At 38.9% G+C, this 21,806-nt stretch overlaps 1 protein-coding gene across 2 annotated transcripts in view; it reads right to left on the reverse strand.

Annotated features, from left to right (window-relative positions):
- Positions 1–21,806, reverse strand: part of SHQ1 (SHQ1, H/ACA ribonucleoprotein assembly factor) — a 99,345-nt gene that overhangs the window by 50,275 nt on the left and 27,264 nt on the right. For both annotated transcript variants that reach the window (XM_032867407.1, XM_032867406.1), the window contains 3 exons: positions 14,022–14,176; positions 12,155–12,208; positions 9,447–9,570 (listed from right to left, as the gene is read on the reverse strand). In XM_032867407.1, the coding sequence (XP_032723298.1) occupies positions 9,447–9,570; positions 12,155–12,208; positions 14,022–14,176 (333 nt within the window). The remainder of the gene's footprint in view (positions 1–9,446; positions 9,571–12,154; positions 12,209–14,021; positions 14,177–21,806) is intronic.

Genomic DNA, 21,806 nt, shown 5'->3' on the forward strand with positions numbered 1-21,806 from the left:
TGTGTTACTGCTGAATGAATCTTTGTGAGCCCGTCACAGACCAACACCACACTCTGCAGTGGTCCCTCAGTGCATAAGGCCCAGTCTCTTCAGCAAGGCACTGCAGACTCTCCACAATCCTGCCCCAACACACCATTCACACCTCCTCCCCACAGTGCCCCTGCACAACCCAAGCCTTCCAGACAAACTAGAGTACTGGCCATTTCTTGGACCGAACTCTTACTTTCCTCTACCTGCTTTTCCTTACCTTCTACTTTCTCATGGAATACCTTCCTTCATTTCTTCTCTAAACCCTACACATTCTTTAAGTAGTAACTACCTTGAAGTCTCCCTCATTAGGTCAGTGCTGTTTGCTTCTTCCGTATCAAGCCCTCCCTTCTACTCCAAAGCTCCCTGCTGGTGTCACAGGCAGGTATGGTACTGGATTCCTGTGCCTCATCCCATCTACCCTGACCAGGTTCTGGCTGACAAGAGCAACACAGGTAAGTGGAAAGAAAAGTAAGGGTTCCACCTTGTTTTTGTTTTTTAAGTTCCTGGGCATAGTTACTTAGGTAATGCAAGATATGTCCTGCCTCCTTATGCTACTCCTGGAACACACAAGGTTGAGACTCAGCCTCAAGCTGGGACTGAAAGAGCAGAGGTCTGCTGCAAGCCCTCAATGCAGCTGGAAACTGGCAGGGGCAAGAGGGTGCGAGAGAAACAGGCTGGCACTGGGAATGCTTGAGAGTCGAAATGGAAAAACTTAGGGTCCACACAGGTGGACTTGTGCACTCAGCCATGCCATGGGTCTCAGGGTTTTAATTATAACCTCTACTTCATTGTTAATGCTTCTATTTTTGAAAAATTTTTTCTTAAAGATCATTGCTTTCTCATTCTTTGTAAGTTCCCCAAAATGGCAATGCTACAGATCCACATGGCATCAACAGGCTACAAATGAGGGCATGTATGTCTCCAGCTCATACAGGCCTCATTACTCCCCACTGTCTTAAACCCTGCTATTGTTGCTCCCTCACCCATTTGGAAAAGTAGGCATCTCAGTTTACTTCCCCTAATGCTGAGAGACCAGCTACCGGCTGGTAGCTACATTATGGCTACCGGCTAGATCAGCTACATTTCACCCTATGGGGAGGAGAGGAAAAAGCTGAAATGATCCCCTTCAACACTGGCCAGTATTTAGGACAGAAGGCAGCAAAACACCTCTGCTCACTCTTGAAATCTCTCTTCCAACCTTCTAGATACATACATCTAGAGCAAGGGTAGACACATTTTTTTCTGTAAAGACCCAGAGAGTAAGTATTTCGGCTCAGCAGGCTACATAATATGATTCAACTGCTCAACTCAGTCATCATATCCCAAAAGTAGCCATAAACAATATGTAAGTGAACTAGCATGAATGTATTCCAATAAAGCTTTATTTGTGGGCATTAAAATCTGAATTTCATATAATTTACATTGTGTCATCAAACACTATTTTGATTTTTTTGTTCGACATTTAAAGACATAAAAAGCATTTTTGGCTCAGAGGTCATACAAGATGCATTTGGATTTGGCCTGTGAGTCCAGTTATTTTCCTAAGGGACTTCCTCCTTTGTATTTTATACTCATATTTTGTATCTTTCCTTTGTCTTACCATTACTGTTATACAATAAACTCCTTAAAAGCTAAGGCCAACTCATATATATTCCTATAACTCTTCGCTGATTCTTTTATGATACCCGCATAGAAAAGGAATTTGATTTATGTATGTTGCATAAATGTCTCCAGCTTGTGATTTTTCAGAATTAATTCCTATTTAAAGGAACTCTAAATTGCAAGAATATAATTCTTCCATGTTTTCCAGATAATGTATGAAGTACTATTCAATGAACTTCATCCAGGCCTTTCACTACTACTCTGCAACGGGACCTAGATTCATTACGGTCAAATAAAACTTTTCCTATTTTTTCCTCTTTTTTCTCCCAAATTTATCTTAAATATATACAACTTTCTGCCTTTATCCCCTTAAGGAAAAAGTAACTTAAAGTTATTTCCTTAAAAATTCAGATCAGTAAAAGCAATCTCAAAACTGACTTTAGATTTATTAAATGAGGCACTAACTATAGAAAAAAAAAAAAAATTTAACCATAATATCAAACCACATAGCTAATCTGGTTTTCCAGATTGCTCTGTTCCAAAACTGCAGAAATTAACAAAACTTATCTTAAATAGTATTGGAAATGTAATGCACATTTCAAATGACTATCTATGAGTAAATATTTGAGATCAGCTGAATTTGAGCTATACCCACCAATAAGCATTACTACGTAACTCAAATTTCCAAAGAACACTAACACAAATATTTCAAGTAATTTTTTTTGTAACAGAATAACCATAAGCTCTTAATCATCTCTGGCAATTAAAAGGCAATTTATTATTTGTAAACCATACAGGAAATGCTGCCCCCTACAGAGTATCTTAAAAGAACAAAGAATGTTTTATACAAATGTAACCCAGAAATTACATGAGAGCAACTTTTTAAAATTCTAGTGGTTCACAGGATTATTAGAGGAAAAAGGAATTCTATGGAGATGACTGAAATTTTATTTTCCTCACCTTATAGTTTATGCTCATATACAATATCCTTCTATACAGGAGTGTATGGAAGGTCCAATGACAAATAATACAGATAAATAGAAAGAAGCTGCCAATTTAAGAAACTGTAAAACAGATTTTGGCTCTGAGGAAGAGAAGAGAGTACAAGGAATTTGCTTTGCCACATGGCAGGACAATCCAGGGAGAGAGAGGCCAAGGACTGGCTCAGTCATGACCACACAGCAGAGCCCTGTCCTCCTCTTACTCACTTCAGCTGCAGCGTACGTACTCTGGGGCTCAGAAGCCCTCCTTTCCTGGAGAAGCTGGGATATAAGTGGTTAGCAGAAACAGGCACAAATGGCACTTCAATATTTTATTTGAATTCTGTGCTATTTAAATTTCCTGAAAGCACTAGGATTGCTCCCTTCTTAGAAACATTTTAATTGCAGTGGCAAATTGACTAGGAAATAAAAAGCTCAAGAACAATTCAGGAGAGGAAGAGAACAGAGAGTAAGAATTTCCTCCTGGATAGGGAGTGGAGAATTAAAGGATAATAACAAAGAAGTAGAGAAATTCTGGGAAACCAGTTAAGTCACATAGGAAAGGGAACTAGATATAGAGGCTGTAGGGCAGATCTCAGGATCAGAGTCTATCTACTCGAAATTTTCATTGATGAAACCACACTGTTCCATGAACTTCTTCAGGCTGTTCACTCATAGTATTTAGAATACACCCCCCCACCCTTCTGTGCCTGAATACCACTCATCCTTCAAGTCCCAATTCAAATCTCATGCCTTCAATGAAGCTTTCTCGAATTCCTGGTGAAACAGCACCTCTCCTTTTCTGAACTACTTTGTCCACATTTCGCATTTGGTACTTACCACTGTCTACTAGGTATTTTGTTTTTGACGGTCATCTTAGTTCCCCTAATGAGCACAGTACACAAGTCTAATCGCTCTTTGCATAGCTCTCTGTATTTACGGGGTACTCTGTACATAATAAATCATGTTTTAGTGGGTACTGACAAAACACCGCCGAATGGATAAATACATGAACTCATCAACCAATTAACAAGTACTTTAGAATGACAGGAAACTGGAGTAGGAACTGGGAATCAAAAGTCAAAACAGCCGAGCCTCCCCTCTGTATGAGGTTACATGTTTGAAACGACAACTTGAAGGCTAGTCCATTACCTTAACTTTATAGTTTCATCCCATGTATTTCTCCTCTGAACTTCTAACAAATGCAATTTAAAAAAAATATATATGTATAAATATATATATAACTGTTATATAATCGCACGCCCCCGCATGAGAATTTAAGCTGAGTCGCACCTCCCCTGTTCACAAAGTATACCTCCAGACCCAGCTTGGCACCTTGACAAAGTAAGCGCTCAACGTTGGTGAATAACTCGAAAAATAATTTTACATAATGTATTTAAGGAGTAAAAATTAGAAGTTCTAACAGTTCTTTAAAATGTCCATAATAGGGAACTCATCAAAATTAAATAAAGATGGAGCACCTGGGTTGCTCAGTTGGTTGAGCATCCGACTCTTGATTTCAGCTCAGGTCAGGATCTCAGGATCGTGAGACTGAACCTCATATTGGACTCTGCGCTGGGGGTGGAGCCTGCTTGAGATTCTCTCCCTCTGGCCCCCTCAGCCCCTCTCCAACTTCCCCCAACCCTCTCTAGTGCAGGAGATCACACACTCTCTCTCTTTTTAAAAACAAAAAACTAAATACAGATCAATATCAACACTGGAAAATCTTAGTGATTTCATGTTTTAGTTTTCAAATTGGGGGTAATTTCTACAAGTCAATACAAATAACGTGCTAGGGGCACCTGGGTGGCTCAGTGGGCTAAAGCCTCTGCCTTTGGCTCAGGTCATGATTCGGGGTCCTGGGATCACGCCCCGCATCAGGCTCTCTGCTCAGCAGGGAGCCTGCTTCTCCCTCTCTCTCTGCCTACTTGTGATCTCTCTCTCTCTCTGTCAAATAAATAAATAAAATCATAAAAAAAAATAATAACTTGCTAAACTGACTTTAGGCTAAGGAGAATTCAAATGCTAAAAACCAATTCATCTCCAAGGTTGCATGAGAACTCAGAATTCACACAACACACCTGCCATATCCCTATTTCCTGGACAATTTTTTTCTTAAAGAAAAAGAGCACCCCAAGCCTTATGCTACGGCTCTTCTTGTCTTCCACATTGACTGTGCTCTATCTATCTACAGCAAGTAGACAGATATATCAAGTAAGGCAGTCATTTCTGAAAAACTGATTATTAAAGTCTAATATGTAAGCGATATTAATGATATGATACAAACCCAGCTTTTAGTTGGTAACAAGAATTAATCATGTGAAGGCTATTCCTTAGGTTACAGCCTGTCATGCAGCTTCTAGTCATCAGACCCCAAATGTTTATAGAAAAGTATATTTCTGTTAGCCTTAAAAACAAAACAGAACCCAGAGCGCCTGGCTGGCTCAGTCAGTAGGACATGGGACTCTTGATCTCAGGGGTTTGAGATTGAACCCACGTTGGGCAGACAGACTACTTAAAAATAAGATCTCTGAAAAACAAAACAAAACAAAAAACACAGAACCAAAAAATATTATTTTAAACATATGTTTTCATTAGGCAAAAAAAAAAAAAAAATTTATACAACGGTCTGAACAAGAATTACAATGTTTTCCACAAAATGGTGAATAAACTTAAACTTAAAACACTGAATTATAGTGGTTAAGAGCCCACCTTAAAAAAAAACAAAAAACTTTTTATGAAGCAGAATCATGTGCAAAAAGAGACCACAAGATGGTGAAGTGCCATCTACAGGTCACCCAACTTCAAGGAGGTACCAACGTGTGGTCAACCTTGTTTCACCTGCACCTTGCCCGTTTACCCCCAAACTTCCGTGGATTGCTCCAAAATAAACTCCAGGCTTCATATAATTTCATTTATAACCATTTCAACACTTCAAAAGCTACCAACTTGGAGTCAAACAGATCTGGCATCAAATCCAGGCTCTACCAACTAATGGCTTTGTGACCCTGGGCAAGTGACTGAACTTCTCAAGCCTGTCTTCTACCTACAAAACCAGGAAAGTAATCCTGACTTCACAGGATTAGAGTATGCATGGGACAAAATGAGATAAGGTATCTGAAGAATGGAGCCCAGCACTGGCCCACAGGAAATCGTGAATGTGGGAGCTGTGGTGATTATGACTGTATTAGCAAAGTAAGACAGGACTCTTGGGGCCTTGTTTCCAATGAGCTCCACAAAGGACAAAGCAAATAACAAGTATATGCATATTTTAAGAAAAGACGCTAACCTCTCTATGTTAAACTTACAGAGACCAACAAAAATCTGATGATTTATGACCCCCTCAGCCTAACACTGACCTCTAGGAGTTTAAGCAAAAGAGGTCCAGAAGAGCTCTTTGGATAAAGCTGTAGTGCTATGGGGTTTCAACCACCCTGGGCAGGTGGGAAGGGGTGGTGGCACAGGGAGAGCTACTTTCCTAAACCAAGAGAAAGAGAGTTTTAAGTGGTACCCATAGAAAGTATAAGCAACCACCCCTAGAAATTATAGGGTACAGAGACTAGTGTCTGACCCACACCTGATAAAAGCTCCCCATCAAGAAGCAGGAAGGCCCACTCTAGAAGCAAGCAGTATTTCCTGCAAAAGCCAAGAAGGGCCCCCCTCTCCCCAGGGCTGGTTTCCCAACCTGAGTCAGGCCCGAGATGGGGAAAGGAAGATTTACTTTTTTAATCAAGTTCAAAGGGGACATTTTAAGTACTTAAAAGAAACTCTTGTAATTTAAAGTGATATAAAAATTTACAGAATATCTATTATATAAGACAGGTAGGTGTGTATGTGGTATGATATTTATAGGATATATATTCCACCCAGAAACAATAAAAGAACAGACAGAATGAGTTCAAAGAGAGAACTGAGAGAAAAAACGAAGTTGTTTCCCATGATATTCGGCACCTTCAATATAATAGTTGCATTATATGTTCAAAAGCTGAGCAACAGCAGAGTGAGGAATGCCGTCATAAAGATAAATGAAATGCAGATATTAGTAGGAATAATAAACTGTATGAAGTGTATAATCAAATATTAAACTATGTCACTTCTAAACAGAATAAAATTTCAAGACATATTAGAAAAGCTGCTATTTTTATCTCTTTTTTCATTTATTTTCAGTGAGTACCGCAGCTAAGCAATGCTTCCATCAAGGACTCTACCTGCCTCTTCCTGAAAGAATGGAACTAGGGGGAGGAAGTGAGAGGTGCTCAAAACATGGGACAGAGAAAAGGGAGGATGATCATGAGGCCCAAGATCACTGTTCCAGGGGCAGAAACTCCATGCACAAGGTACTGTGTTAAGCACTAGAACAGTACTTAAAGGGTTAAAGCAGGTTTCTGCCCTTAAAGGAATTTGGATTAGACATGTAGCAACAGCAAGAGATCAATGTACAGTCTTTAGGAAGTGGGGAAGAGGTGGGAGAAGGAACACAACATTGAGAATAGCCCAGGGCCCACAAAAGAATTCTTGCGAAGGCTACTGTAAAGTCAAGAAAAGCAAATTCATGGTTCTTTTAAAAACTCAAAACTTAAAACACAAAATGAAATAAAAACTTAGACCTTAGTCAACCCATTATAATGAAATAGTCTACAGATTCTGAAGACTTGCTACATTGGTTTTGAGAGCTCATTCCAGTTAAGATCAATATTTCTTAAGGGGGAGAGTTATTCCTTACTTTCAAACAATGGAAGCACTAAACTGACCTAATAAAAAGTGTGATTGCCGTGACTGCATTTGGAATTATAAGCAGGCACGATTTCATTCTTGGAAAATATTAAATGCCACAGAAGAGCTCCCCCTGCTTCGATTATGGAGTATCCAAACAAACGAGATTCTTCAATGGCAATAATGACATCCTTGTGCCATCCGCCTGTACAAACACAGGTTCCAACCCTCATCTAGAGTTGTCTTCCCCATAGCTGATGGTGTGAATTCTAGACAACCCAGCTCTGTTTCAGCACTAACCACGACCCAAATTAGCCACAGAACATGCTGTGTACCGTTAACAGAGGTTTAAGATGCATTTTCAACAGACAGACCTCCAGTGTGTTACCTAAGGTTTCCTGGAGCTCTCAAGACACAGCGGATAAGATTGTTTCTTGTCAGACTGACAATGATGAAAATGTCTCAATTTCAATTCTCACCTACAAAAACTCACATACAAAAACTGTTTGAATAATTGATTACCATGTAAGTCAATGCAATCAAATTTATTTCTGGTTATTCAATCACGGAACTGATTACTTTTCAAATAGAAGTCCAGAGAACTAGATTATTTCCCAGAATAAAAAGTAGCAACCATGTGAGTATGCACAAGCTTGCGTACACACTCATGAACACACACGTAAACACACACACGGAGATGGGGGTTTTGCCAGTTTTCCATCTGAAAACCATGATGTAACAGGATAATCGCAAACTCATTCTCATTGTTTAAACCTATGAATAATGCACAGATCATCTAACATGACTTAAATAAGAAATTAATTATGGTGACACATAACTCTAGTTCAACAACTAGTCATTTACAGTAGGTTGATGTTTCAAGGTAATTTTTGCAATTCAAGAAATATCTTAGAAGGCAAGAGGAAATAACATGAGAAAACACAAAGCAGTTTCTTTCCCATCAATAAGTTAAGAAAGATCGATTTTTCAAAGGTAGTAGCTCTGCAATCTTTAGAACAACTATCCTTCAAAATAAAACAGAGCTAACCTAATCCAAGTGGATTAATAAAAAGGTAACTTTCATTTAACTATAATTCATTTTTAGAATTATTATCTACCTTAAAAGAATCTATTTCAAACATGACTTTTCCCCCCAGGATAAGAAGGCAATAGGTTACACAAAAGTCAAAGAAAAACAGAGATATACCTCTAAGAGGGACAAAACATTAGAGATGGGATTCTTTCTTTTAAGCCAATGATGTCACCTGGGTGGTAAAGGGAAAAGCTTCCTTACTTTCCTCTTCTTACTCTAAAGTCTGAAAACTAAGCCTCAGAAGCACCTTTATCTAAGGACAAAGGAATGACCAAACCTCCCCAAGGAATATAAGAAACAACCATAAAGGATGGAAAGCAACTTCTAAATAAATGTGCCTGAAATAATCCATACAAATGGATGCTGCTACCTTCAAAGTCATTACCTTGGAAATTATATACTTAAACCAGTGATGCTGTTATAGTCACTCTGGAGTATGTTTCAGACTCAAAATTCTCCATTTTCTTAAAACTAGCAAACATTTGTCTTTTCAAGTTAGATTTGGCAATAGTCAAAAGTCCTCAGAGTAGCTGTGCTTTTCTTTGGAAAGCCTTTCCTGACCTCCCAAGTCCAGGTTCTGGGCCCCTGCCCAATGATCACTATGTCCCCCAGCAGAGCTCTTTTCACTCTACAATGAAATTGCTTGTCAACAGTCCCCCTAGGAAAACTGTAAACTGCACAGAAACAGGAAATATACCTTATTATTATTACACCCACAGTCCTAATGTAGTGCCCAGAAAATTGCAGGCACCCAAAACTGAATGATGCAATGTACTATCACACAAAATGGTGTGGAATACTGTGTATATCTCATGCACTGACCCGTCCAACATCTCTCAGGAAAGAGTACCACACTTCACTGTGATTGTATACCTAGGGAGAACTATTACTTTATATACCTGGGAGGAGAAATGATTGAATGTGATGATTTTCATTAATCATTTATGCATAGAAAAGCAAAAATCACAACATCGTCACAAACTAGTAACTTTTCCACTCTCAAATCTGCAAGCATCAGATTATCTTACCTAGTTGTAATATCATTATAGTGTCTCTGTAGGCCTTCATCACCAACTTGAAGTGGCGATAAAGTGGGTAGCACAAAACTCGCCTTCCAAAAGATACCAGGATTTCATGAACATTCGTCCAAGTCTGTGAAGTAGAATTTAAATAAGTAATCATTTCCATATTACATAAACAAAAGGACACAACGAAATACGAAACTACTCTCAATTAAAAACTCTTAAGTTTGGATCATCATGAAGCCATGCAAGACAGAAATACAAAACCATGAAATGAGATTCTTTTTATATACCTTACAATAAAATACTTAATTGAAGTCTTTGTAATTTCTCATACTTTATCAAGGTATCACAAATGCTCCTCAAAAATCACATATGCAGCAGGAAAGTTCTAAAAAAGTCTTTTAAGAATTACAAATATGAATCTAAAACACATGGCACTAACAAAATGCAGATGCACATAAAAGACATTGTTAAATGATGTATGTTTCATGTTTTTGTCTTCTAGGACCATTCAAGATAGTGTAGATGGAAGATGTGGAACTCATCAGCAAAGTGTGTTCACGGTCTCCCTCTTCTTTTATTTTTTTTTTTGGTGCTTTGGGCATGAGTAATACATGGTAAATACATGGCAGACAGAAATCACAAGTAGGCGGCGGGGAGGAGCAGGCTCCCCACTGAGCAGACAGCCCAATGCCGGGCTTGATCCCAGGACCCTAAGATCATGACCTGAGCCGAAGGCCAGAGGCTTAACCCACTGAGTCACCAAAGCGCCTTGAAAAAAAAGTGTTTTATCTTAAAAAGTATCAAACAGAAACCACCAGCAACTCAAAACTTACTGACACCACTAGACAAAGGCAGTTTTGTGCAAAATTGTTTTTTAATTGGATTTTGATTAAAACTGTATTAAAGGGGCGCCTGGGTGGCTCAGTGGGTTAAAGCCTCTGCCTTCGGCTCAGGTCATGATCTCAGGGTCCTCGATCGAGCCCCGCATTGGGCTCTCTGCTCAGCAGTGAGCCTGCTTCCCCCTCTCTCTCTGCCTGCCTCTCTGCCTACTTGTGATCTCTCTCTCCCGGTCAAAAAAAAAAAACAAAAAACAAAAAACTGTATTAAAAAAAATGTAACCTGCATATAAAACTTAGAATATAAAAAGTAAAACTAAGGAAGCACAAGAATTTCCATGTGTATTAATCCTTAATGAGTGAGAGTTCTGATTAAGAATACCGAGTATCTGACAAAAAACAGTTTATATCTAAAAAGAATTACAAACTTTCTAAAAATTCTGCCAAAAATTGCTCTTAACATCTCTGGCAATTCTAAGTTATCTCAAAAACAAGAAAAATTTCAAAGTAAAATCGTAAGTGGGTGAATTTACTCATGCAGCCTTTCATAACTTCAACTACAAAATTACTTAGTCACCAACTACTTTGTTTTCAACCTAAGTAACCAACGCAATCATCACAAAAACCGGTTTCTCCATTCGATGCTGATGATGGCAATAAGGAGAACCCAAGTGAAGTCTAGAGAGCAGTCCTCCTCCATCTTTAAGATGCGTACGAATCCCTGGAGACCTTGCTACAGTTTCTGCTTCACAGTGGGTCTGGACTGAGATTCTGTCTTTCTAACCAGTTCCCAGCCGAGGATGCTGGTCAAGCTGCTGGTTCATGGATCATTCTTTGGAGGAGCAAAATTCTCTGACAAAGGTGAATGTCTCAATTCCTTTTCACATCTTATCCATCATTTGAACAAAGTGTTGCCATGAAACAACTTTGATTTAAAACTTAACAATCTATTGTTATCAAGGATTTAAACCGGAAAAAAAACCAAAACAAAACCAAAACCTAGTTGATTTAATTGACGTAATTATCAGCTATTTAAACTGACACTTTTTTTTATGCTAGTTTTTCTTTCTTTCTTTCTCTTTCTTTCTTAGTAATCTCTACCCAATGTGGGGCTTGAACAGATGACTGAAAGATGAGGAGTCACGTGCTCCACTGAATGAGCTAGCCAGGTGCCCCTAATATGACACATTCTTCAAGTTTCTACTTTTAATTATGGTTTTGATGTTGAACAATTCGTTCAGAGCTAGTAAATTTTAAAATAGCATCCTTTGATAAGACTTACACAACTATTTTTTAGGAAACAGATATAAAAACAATGACTACTATACTAAAAGGGTTATCAGCTCTGACCATACTAACTGCAGGGCCTACGATAAGTTAAACTACATGATCTGAGTTTCCTCATCTGTGAAACAGCAATAATATTTACCTCACAGACTTATCAAAAGCAACAGGGGAGATAATATATATAAAACGCTTAACACGGTCCTTGATGGTCAGGAAATGGCAGCTAGAATTATGACTTAGGTTTGCTGCCTAATTTTGAGCTCTGAGCCCCAATATATGCCAACTTACAAATACGCTCTAACTCCACCCTAACTGTTCCCCCAACATACCATGTATGGTTCTTCCTCCTTGTGCTCTCCTTCTCCCAAATTCCGCAACATCTTATCTAGCTTCATTCGTATACTATGATTAGCATTAGAGTTACAAATGCAATGAGAATGTTATTAAAAAGATGGGAAAAAAAACTTGCATAAGAAAGTTTCCACTTTCAAAAAGTCAAGGAATTCCTTGAATTACCCAAAATGAATGGCAACAGAAAAATAACTTTTAAAACAAAATCTAAAAAATTGTGACTGAAAATCATACCTCAAACCAGCACAATGTGGGGCTCAGTTTTCTAATATTCCATGCAGATTCAACCTTTATTTGTTTTGGAGAAAAGAATACTGTCATTTCAGAGGTAAAGTCATTCCAAAATAAAGCAAATATACCCATTTATTCAACTAGTATCTCAGTAGCATTGACATACATGAGAACTAAGAAGCATCCATGACTGAGGAAAAAATAATTGCTTTGCAGAAGCTATCAAAGGCAAGTTTCTGCCTACTTTCCTTGGGATTTCACAAAATAAAGCTCCCCCACTGATAAGAGCACCAGAACATAAAAGCAAATAAGCAGGGGCTTTGAAACTAAAAATTAAAGCAAAGCGATGCTTCCTCAATTTCTGTCCTTCTCAACTAAGTTACTTGCCTCCCAAACATTCTAATCTGCCAAAGGACTCAAAGATAATGTTGAAGTGCTGACTGTGACACTTAAAAAGCTGCTCAAGAATTTGGCCTTTCAGAAAATGCTTGTGAGAGAATAAGCACATTCTAGAGGTCTTAAAGTTCCAAGACTTCATGATGTCAAATATGTGAAGAATCAAAAATGGTCAATTTCCCTGAGCATAACTAAATGCTCTCACTCATCTTCTTAAGCAATAATGTGAAGTACTTTCTTTGTCAAAGAAAATATTTTCCCCAATTACAGTATCCTTAAAAGATGAGTGGAAACAAAACTCATTTCCAGCAATATTATACCCCTGATACACTCATTAATATTCATTTTGGAGTCAAATGCAAATCTCAAGAGTCACCTTTGAAATTTTCAGAATCATAACAAGAGAAAATTTGGCATATATCAAATTATAATTCTAATAATTATGCTAACGCTATGATGTTGAGAAAAGCAGATTAAATAATATGCATCATGACCCAATTTAAATACATATACACACAAGTACACAATGAAAGACTGGAAGAGATGTAGCTCCTCTTAACACTAGCTATTTCTGATTGGCTGAGATTACAGGAAATTTTAATTATTTTCTTCATATGTATATTTCTCCTTTTATACTGATATGAATTATCTGTGCAATTTGTAAAAAAGGAAAGCATATGCTCAGCTGGAAAATAACCCTTGAGCAAGTATAATTATAAACAGCTGCAGGGGCACATTAACTGGAAAGACTTTTTTTTGGCTGTGCAGTCTTTTTTAAATATACGATCACTGATATAGGTAAGAAAGAAGCTTAGCTCTTCATTTACAAAATCAAATGTGAGTTAAGAAGAGATACAATAAATTTTATATTACTTAAAAATGATCATTTAAGAAATAATGTACTTTATAAAAGGTTTTACTATTACAAGATTTCTTTCAATAGCAAAAAAAGATATGATTCAAGTTTTTTAAAAATGTGATTTACATTTAATATTTTCAGAAGCATAACAACTGTATAAATTGAGGGACACCTGCAGGTAAACGCTCAGATTCCCTTTTTTTTGTAAAAAGCTATACCTTGTGTCTGCTAATGGACAGCTTGGACAAAGGATATAAACAGGAATGATAAAGTTTACCTCTTGTCAATGTCAAGTGTCATGCGGAAACAGCTCTCTTCTCTGGCCAAGTCATCTCCTAAAGAGATGAGAGCTCAGGATAACCTTTCTCTACCCTCAGCTTTATTGCCTCGATCCACTACTTGGTAGACACTGATGCCCAGAGAGAAGAAAAAAGACCAAGCAGGCATTATGCGTTCATGTTGGAATTCACCACCAACACGCACGTGCAGCTCTGCCAGGAGCAGCCCCTGAATAACTAATCACAACAGCTCTTACTCTCAACAGGAGGAGGGATGCCTTACAGTTCATTTAGTCCGGTCACTTACGCTACAATGCAGAGACATACGAGCACTTACATTCTTCTCTCCCTCAGTGACACGAGTTTCATAGCAATACGCCAGAAGGATGTCAATCAAACTGTAGTACACCTGGTGATGAGCCCTCTTGTCCAGGAGGTAAGATTTATTGACAAATTTTCGCAGCTGGTATTTCTCCTCTTCAGAAAAAGACACTAGGGAAAAAATGCATTTAAAAACTAAATGTTCCATTCAGTTTTGTAAAACCCCCAGTGAGGAGGATTTGTCAAAATTAGAACTTCGATTATAGAAACTGAAATAGGAGTTATTTAACTCTGAATATAGAAAGAACTCTTAAACTAGACTTCACAGTTTTACTAAGGGCTGTGCATCTGCTCAAACCCTAGTAGAGCTAAATAAAGGAGAAATGTCTAACCCATATCTCTTCCTTATTTCCAGGATGCCTCCTTTTTGCTACACTGTCCTGTATTCAAGACATCTAAATGCTGGAGCTACTGACTTTAAAATAATGATAAGATAATTTAAGAACAGAAAACATAATAGCTAAGTAAAGCACTCTGTAAATATTCATTATCCATTGTGAAAGGTCTATACAAAGAAATAGGACTATTCTCATATAATAGTCAATGTTAAGGGCAAAGTATATTGATATTCTTTATACACAAAAACAAAGCATTATAGCACACATATTTCACTTGATGGAAGAGGATAGCTCTTTTCAATAGTGGATCTTTTCTTCTTTGGCCTGTCACCCTTTCTCCATCTTCACTGACAGCCCTCTCTACATTAAATATCTAGTATATATCATTTCATATTTTTCCTCTATTATCATATAATGCATACAGACACACAAACATATACAAGGGAATTTTTACACCTCCCCCCTCCACCTCCACCAAAGAATTAGATCACTTTTCTCCACCTAACCTACCTCACTCAGTATCTCTGGCAAATCTCTCCATGTCATTTGGTACTTAGCTAATTTTTGTAAAGGAGTAGAATATTCCATGGTATAGTATGTTCTATCCAACCACTCCCCCTACTGATGGGCATCCACTATGCTTCCAGTTTTCTGCCATGTTAATAACGCTGCATAAGTGTCTCTAACCACATGCCCTTGGATACTGAAGAATTCTATAAAATAGATTCCTAAAAGTAGATTTACTGGGTTAAAAAATGCACCTGTTTAAAAAAAAAATACTTTGGGGCACCTTGGTGGCTCAGTGGGTTAAAGCCCCTGCCTTCGGCTCAGGTTATGATCCCAGGGTCCTGGGATCGAGCCCCGCATCAGGCTCTCTGGTCAGCGGGGAGCCTGCTTCCTCCTCTCTCTCTGCCTGCTGCTCTGCCTACTGTGATCTCGGTCAAATAAATAAATAAAAATCTAAAAAAAAAGTCCTAAAAATATACTTCATTAAAAGGCTACAACTCTCCTTCTTTTTAATGGTCATGGACACAAGCTCTCTTTCCTACACACATCCCTCACACCCAGCAATAAGATGGGCAGTAATAAGTTAGAGCCTCTCCTCCTCGTTTCCAGTTTAACAGACAGGAAGTGACTATGCTAGGAAGAATTCTAAGATGAGACCCACTGAGTCACATCATTTCAATGTGGGCAGAACCTGTGACTTACTCTATCCAAAAGAATATGGCAATGGTGATGGCATGGTGACTATCATGATTATGTCCCATTAAGAGTAGACTGGAGCCAGAGACTCACCGCTGGTTTTGACCAAAACTCACCATGTTTTAACACAGTTGTGTGGCAGCAAACTGTGGCGGGAGGAGAAGGGGAGGGGGGTGACTGGAGATTGGCCCCCAGCTGACAGTCAGCAAGGACATGGGGACCTCAGTTCTACAGCCACAGGATTCGAATTCTGCCAGCTATCACGTGAGCCTGGAAAAAGACCCTGAGCTCCAGAAAAGAACTCAGCTACCAAAACATATTAAAAAAGAAAAGAGAAGATAGCCCAAATTTATCCACAGCCTTATAAGATCCTGAGCAAAGACCCAGCTAAGCAAGCCCAAGTCTGAAGCCATGGAAACTGAGTCAAATTAGAACAGTTTCTAATTTGTGGTAATCTGTTATAAAGGAAGAAAAACCCAATACAGTGATCGATCACTCTTACTGCAGTTGGTATTTTTCCAAATGCTAAATTTGGACATTACTTTACAGGTTTGTTGGCAACCTGTGAATGAACCATTTAATTGTGTTTTGCCCATTTTTTTCCTATGGGGTGGCTTGTCTTGTCAAATTTTGAAGAACTCACAGTTATAGATATGAACCCTTGTCATACCTCCAAATCTACTACATCTCCACTGACTTTGTCTGTGGGATCTTTTGCCAATGAATTTCTGATTTATTATGTACCCAAATAAATGCATCTTTTTAAAGAAAAATAGATTCTGAATTTACAGACTTCAATAAGGTTTCCCCAACTCCTGAATTGTACATGAAGCCTCTTAGCTTTTCTTTTTTTTTTCCTTTTTTTAAAGATTTTATTTATTTATTTGAGAGAGCGAGAATACGCATGTGCACAAGAGCAGGAGGGGGACAGGCAGAGGGAGAGGGAGAAGCAGACCCCCTGTTAAGCAAGCAGTCTGATATGGGCTCCATCCCAGGAGCCTGAGACCATGACCTGAGCTGAAGGCAGGTGCTTAACTGACTGAGCCACACAGATGTCCCTCTCATTTAAGATTTACGGTTTCCTTTTTAAAACGTAAGTCTTTAATCCATCTGGAAGCTACTTTTTCATGTTTTAAGATTTCGGTTAATTCCAGATGAATAGTTAATTGTGCCAACACAGTCTGGTCAATAATCCATCTTCCCCCACTGTACTAAACCACCAACTTTGTGAAATAGATGTGCTGCTTTTCTTGCTAAAAATTACTTCCAAGCATTTTCAGCTTTTGTGACTTGTAAACATTTTTTTTCCCCATTTGCAGTAAATTACTGAGAGGACAGAGAAAATCTATTTCTTTTCACATACCATCTTAACCACTGTTTGGCTACCAAACAAATTAGAGCACTTAACAAACGTTAATGATTTAAAAAAAAAAAAAAAAGGAAAACTTTGTGTCTACATTGGTAAGGTAAGCAAGTGTAAGACTGAAGTTCCTTCTAAGTTTCCTTTGATGTCTACGATACATGCAAGCCAACAAGCATTATAACATGAGTGCTACTGGGTACCATACATACGAAGTAAAATATAGCTGGCCTTTCTTTTTTTTTTTTTTTTTAATTTCATTTATTCATTTGAGAGAGAAAGAATGAGAGAGAGAGAGAAAGAGAGACAGAGAGAGAGAGCATGAGAAGGGGGAGGGTCAGAGGGAAAAGCAGACTCCCTGCCAAGCAGGGAGCCCGATGCGGGACTCGATCCTGGGACTCCAGGATCATGACCTGAGCCAAAGGCAGTCACCCAACCAACTGAGCCACGCAGGCGCCCAAATACAGCTTGTCTTAAAGCAAGATTTACAGAAAAACTAATAGCTAACTACATACAACTAGATAGTTAGTGGAAGTAAAACATGGCCTACTACTTGTCTTAGATTTCTACAGAAATTCAACCATTTATACATACTTTCAGTTACCTCTAAATAAAAATGTTACCGATCTCTTACTTCACAATGTAATCCTTAATTTTTCTTCCATGCCCTATCAGACAATCACCTTCAAATTCACTTCAAAAGTTTTTAAGCTGGATACAGAGGAGCGTCCGGTTTCCAGTTCCAGTGCTTCCTATCAACCTAGTCCCAAAATAACTTTAAAAGGTTCTTTCTCCAGGGTTTAGAATTGCCCATTCTATTTAGGTAAGGACAGGCTAAACTGCAATCCGAAAGATCCTGAAATATAGTGGCTTATGTAAGAGAGAAGTTTCTCTCCCATGCTACTACTCTGAGCAAATGATCCAGGACTGGTGAAGCATTGGCATCTCCATCATTCGACTTCCATCTATGCATCTGAGAAAGCTGCTCCAGGTCTGTACCATTTTCTAAGCAATGGGAAAGCAGAATAAGATGGCAAGGGCCTCCCTTCTAAAGACCTGATCCAGTGCACACAGCACTTCCACTCATTTCCCATCATCCAGGACTTAGTCCCATGAGTACCCCCAGTGGCAAAGAAGTAAAAAAAAGGTAGTCACTAGGGCAGTCACTAGCTGAGCTCTCCTATGCCCAGCTCCAACTCAAGAAGACTCTTAGCAGAGGAGGACTAATAAAAGATACCTGGCTGTCTGCGATGCTCTTAGGAGACCAAAATTATTAAATTGCTTTTTTTTTAATTTTTTTTATTTTAAGTAGGCTCCATGCCCAACATGAGGCTCAAACTCATGACCCCAGGATCAAGAGTCACACATTCTACCAATGGAGCCAGTCAGGAACCCCTATATTGCTTTTTTAATATTCCCAGATCAAACTCTTGATAGCTAGCTACCCTATCCTTTTCTTTCTCTGCTCAACAAAAACTGCCCTTCTGCTCCTCACAACTGGGTAAAAGCCAGAAGAGAGAGAATATGATTACTGACACATGCTGGCCCCTTCTCACAGAGCTCCCCAACCCACTTCAGTCCTCTCTCAGGAGGCTTCACTTTAACACGGCTTCTTTCTGTTTAAAGCCTTCCTTGTTTTACAGTCCATCCTCTGGGGGAAAGAATCTTAAATACAGTTATTGGAAATTACTAGAAGCAATACTCCTTTACTCATTAAAATTTACTTAGTGAAAAAAAACAGGTCTTAAATATATTTATGTAATCATTTTTTCCATGATGTTAGAAATCCTATGATTAAAAAGTATGAGAAGAAAAAGGAAATAAATTTGCAGAAGCATTGCTTACATAAATGAGAAATAACTACGGAAATGAATTTTTTTAATTTGCAGGCCATAAGGAAATGCGTATATAGCTTTCTGGGGGTGGGAGGAAGGGCAGAGGGGCAGAGGGTTGGGGAGAGAGAGAATCTCAAGCAAACTTTACACCCAGCACAGAGGCTGATGCCAGGCTTGATCTCAGGACCTTGAGATCATGACCTAAGCCGAAAACAAGAGCTGGACCCTTAACTGACTGAGCCACCCTAGTGCCCCAGAAACGTGGCTACTTTTAAACTTAATGCAGGAAGGTATGAATGCAATGAAGCCTTAGGTATTACCTGTCTCATTAAAGGGTTCATATAAAGATCCTTTAATTTAAATAGAAGCTCTCAGTTCAATTAAAGCAATCTTCTGTAAGGAAAATCTAAGAAGGAAAATACTCACTGCCAAAGAAAGTATACCTAACAACATATTTTAAGTCCCCTAGTATTTCGTAATGTTTGAGGCAGTATTCCCCTAGATATAGTTTCTGAGATGCTCATTACTTTAGCTAATAAGAAAGTGCCAGGTGTTCATGATGATATTATCTCACTTGAGAAAAGCCTTTATCTTAGGCTTCCAGGTAATTCTAAATCATAAGGTAAGCATGCCCAGAACCACTTAATAACACATTAACTCATCTAAATGTTTACTCCTTCATTCTTAAGTAATCATACCTGTATGTAGGCTGAATAATTTGTAAAGGCTGACCTGGGAATTGCAGGTTCTGATGTTCCATCCCCCACAACTAAGGGCTTCCCCATATTACAGGTCACTGTCGGGAGGTATAGGTAAGAAAAGCTTACTGGAATGTCTTCTTCCAAAGTCTTGGAGCTAGGTGCCCCCAGCCTTCCTTAAAACACACCACCTTTTTCTGGATGTTTTCAAGTCCCATTTTGGCCAAAAATGTTCACTGATAAATACAAAGATATATTTAAATTCTGAAGCTCAGGCAAAGAAACCAGAGATGATAAATAACAGTATCAACAAAAAGGGAAATCACTAGAGGAACCAAAAGTCTGAGCTCCCCAAGGCCTTTTTTATTGGAGTTGTAAATCCTATCAGCCAAAGGGGAACTTGGGGCAGTTTGCCCACAATCAGGTCTAACCAAGCAGCAGCAGTGGGAAGAAGTCCAGATGCAGCGCCAACAATACTTGGATGATTGCCACCATGAGTAACATTTGTCAAGCATTTGTATGACTTCGCTACACTACAATGCAGCTCTGCTATATAGTTCACAACATTTTGGTTAATTATACTTCTATAAATACTCTACAGTCAAACAAAGCAGCTGAAAGCTCAATTCATTTGGGGAAGAAACTGGTGCCCTAGCATGATACAAATGGCCCAGGACCACATCCCAACATTAAAAACCCCAATCAAGGCGTTGACGACTGCAAAGGGGCTCCCATCAAAGCAGGAAGTGACCTTCTTACTTCACCTACAGAACATTTTCTAGTTTTGTTACTTTTAAATCGTTCCTTCTCTCTTAATCCCCCTCCCAAATATCTCTGTCTTCCGCAGGTCAACAATTAAATAATCCTTGATCTGGCTCCTCTCAGAGGAATGCTAATCTGCCGACTATATTGTATACTTTCTGGAAAGAGATCAAGGGAACCAGAAGAAAATGTGCTGCATTCAAACCTTTCACTTAAGTGGGTAGCCCTGCAGTGCTACAACTTTCAAAGCTGACACTGACAGTTAGCTCTACAAACAGTGAATGCCTCACTGGTGCCAAATCAGATGTCCCTGCTAGGAAGTTCATTGACTAAAAATGTTATGTGGTATCATACCAAGCAACCATGTGCCAAGATTCTTGGTCTGGGATTAACCGCTGAAAGACAACATGGGAAATGCGGTAAGTCTGTCCTCATGAAACCAGAGCCCAGGGGGAGCACAGCGTTTTAACACTTCCATTCACAAGCCTTTGTGGGAGGAAGACTGGGATCATTACTGAAGACGTTAATAAAAGTCTCCATGTTGGAACTCACAGCTACAATGAAAATGACAGGAATCACAACCGCAGGCAGCAAAGTTCAGCATCTAAGCCTTATCTGGAATTCAAAACAATCTAGCTTACTATTTTATGACGGGGAGGAATCAAAGGTAAGCCCTCACCTGCACTGTTCTATCCGCCTGGCAACGGCTGGTGAGGGAGCATAAAAGAGAAAATACCCCACTGCCATGACACAGAAAGGAAGGAGACCTGGGAGGCACAGAACAAAGAGGAAGTAGAGGGGGAAATCCAGCAGTAGCACACTCGCTGAGTAGGCTGAGGACTTCAAGGTTTATTTCTTGGCTGATTCCCTTTCACCCATATTATAATCTGGTTCACCACACTTCAACTCGTTTTCCCAATTCTAAATGTCTCAAATACTTGAACAAGGGAAGAAAAAAAAAAAAAGGAAGGAAGGAAGGAAGAAAAATCTCATTAACAAAAAAGTTCCCCTCTAAGTTTTATAAACGTACAACAATTATAATTTCACAGAGAAGCCATTCGATTCCTGGCTCTCCTGCTGTTGTTTCTACTCTACAATAATATTCTCTAACATTCACAACATGCTAGGGACTTTACATCATCTCACTCGATCATCAAGCCAACTTTATGAGGTAGGCAGCAACCCAGGAAAGATGCAAGATCACAAACTAGCCTGCGGTGCAGCAAGGCATTAATGCCCAAGAGCCATCTTTAGCTTCTATCCCATCCTTAACCCTCTACTTAGCAGATGTGGAAAAGGTACCTTCTGTACAACGACACAGAACTCAAGTTCTTCTACTTTACATCACAGGTCCTTGCTATTTTTAAAGGTGATTTTTAAAAAATGGATCCCCATTACTAGCTTCATAGAAAGATTCTGAATGCTCCTTAAACACTAGTTGGGGTACACGCCCTGGGTTGGATGAAGATGAAGGAATGGGAGGGGTAGTGGTTTTAAAGTGATGACCTGGCTTAATCTTCTGAGAAAATTATACACAGAGAACTA

Source organism: Lontra canadensis, unplaced genomic scaffold, assembly GCF_010015895.1.
Source record: "Lontra canadensis isolate GAN:19392208 unplaced genomic scaffold, GSC_riverotter_1.0 scaffold34, whole genome shotgun sequence".
NCBI lineage: Eukaryota > Metazoa > Chordata > Mammalia > Carnivora > Mustelidae > Lontra > Lontra canadensis.